General features: G+C 42.2%; 1 protein-coding gene across 1 annotated transcript in view; it reads right to left on the minus strand.

Moving 5' to 3' along the window:
• Positions 1-49, minus strand: part of SLC25A38 (solute carrier family 25, member 38) — a 3,904-nt gene extending 3,855 nt beyond the window's left edge. The window contains exon 1 of the mRNA XM_009871941.1: positions 1-49. This exon is cut by the window's left edge and continues 79 nt beyond it. Coding sequence (XP_009870243.1) covers positions 1-49 — 49 coding nt within the window.
• Positions 50-327: the final 278 nt, after the last annotated feature.

Below are 327 nucleotides of genomic sequence, written 5' to 3' on the forward strand. Positions count from 1 at the left end.
ATGTCCCACTGATGGAGCCACATACAAAAGCCTTTAGAACTGGATGCATCTGGAAAATGGAGAAAAGTACTTTAAATGGCCACTTCATTAAGAAGGGCACAAGAGGAAATATAGCAGCATGCTATAGGAAAGAAGGACCTTTAAGGTCCCTTCCAACATAAGCCATTTTATGATTCTAAGACAAGCCAGCTCTAAACACTAAGGATTGCTGCTCAGGACAGAGAAAAAAAAAATCAGGACCTTTTTAGAGCCAGCATTCTGGTTTTTTGGTTTCTCTGCCTCTCCCATAAGACTGTTCAGGAATCTCCTTGCGCTTCAGGGCTTGGA

This window comes from Apaloderma vittatum, unplaced genomic scaffold (genome assembly GCF_000703405.1).
Source record: "Apaloderma vittatum isolate BGI_N311 unplaced genomic scaffold, ASM70340v1 scaffold39056, whole genome shotgun sequence".
Classification (NCBI taxonomy): Eukaryota; Metazoa; Chordata; class Aves; order Trogoniformes; family Trogonidae; genus Apaloderma; species Apaloderma vittatum.